This window comes from Trichechus manatus, unplaced genomic scaffold (assembly GCF_000243295.1).
Source record: "Trichechus manatus latirostris isolate Lorelei unplaced genomic scaffold, TriManLat1.0 scaffold00040, whole genome shotgun sequence".
NCBI lineage: Eukaryota > Metazoa > Chordata > Mammalia > Sirenia > Trichechidae > Trichechus > Trichechus manatus.
The window spans coordinates 6601329-6602472 of NW_004443976.1; the positions used below are offsets into that span (position 1 = coordinate 6601329).

Genomic DNA, 1144 nt, shown 5'->3' on the forward strand with positions numbered 1-1144 from the left:
ATTCCAGTAGAAACTCTCTACCGCGCCTATGAACATGTACACATAATATACACACTCCCTGCAGTATTACTGAACATACTGTATCCTGCATGAGATGGGAGGAGCCTATCTGCCTTCCCTGCCGCACTGACTGAAGGTGGCACGCTCCTCTCCTGTTCCCATTCTTGGTGTAATTGCTGACTCCAACTGTGGCCAAGAGACCCAGAGCTGCACTGTTAAAGAGCCCTAGGCACTTCATAAAACCTTGAGGGAAATGCTCAACTCTGATTTGGTTTTTAAGGTTAAAAAATATACTTTTTTCCCCAACAATTAGAAAATACAGCCCATGACATTACTGCCATGGGGCGGGGGGATAGATAAAAGATCAAAGACTGGGAGAAAAAGAACCAGTTCTTAGGAAGCAAGAAAGTCTGATTAAATTTTCTTTCATTTCTATATTTCTTATTGTCACATTATTATGACAGGGTTTAAGTTGATATAAACATACCAATGTGATCCCCAAACTCCAGACATCAGAGCGGACATCATATCCTTGTCGTGATGCACTTGGGTCTATTCTTTCCGGCTGGAACACAAAGAAAAGTCATAGTCATTAACTGTGCTTACCCCCAAGGATCAGGCAAGTGGAAACAACAGCTGAACTAGGTAGTCAAAATGTCAGCATATTCCTAGAGGAATCCACATCTAGCATTGGAATGAGAGTTACAGGAAGCCACCATTATATTAAAAATAACAAACAACAACAACAAACTCAGTTCACCAGCTACCTTCATCAAGGGCATACACAGCAATACTTATAACTTTTTTCTTCTAAGGGCTCATAAGCATTTACAAAGCCAAAGTTCAGGAAAGATACAGGGAGAAAAGGGAGAAAATTGAAAAAATGGAAAAAAGTAAATAATCATCACAGGGTCAGTTAGTAGCATTAGTGACAAACACAGGAAAAATGACTAGCTCTTCTGATTTAACTAGAGCAGTTGTAGAAAACAGTTTGGTGGTTCCTCAAAAAGTTAAACACAGAAATACCATATGACCCCGCAATTACACTTCTAGGTATATACACGAAACACTTGAAAGCAAAGACGCGAACAGATACTTGTACACTAATGCACACTGTAGCACCATTCACAACAGCCAAAGGGTG

At 40.2% G+C, this 1144-nt stretch overlaps 1 protein-coding gene across 1 annotated transcript in view; it reads right to left on the reverse strand.

Moving 5' to 3' along the window:
* Window positions 1–1144, reverse strand: part of MAP2K4 (mitogen-activated protein kinase kinase 4) — a 179431-nt gene that overhangs the window by 15243 nt on the left and 163044 nt on the right. Inside the window, exon 9 of the mRNA XM_023730985.1 lies at window positions 373–565. Within this exon, the coding sequence (XP_023586753.1) occupies window positions 373–565 (193 nt within the window). The remainder of the gene's footprint in view (window positions 1–372; window positions 566–1144) is intronic.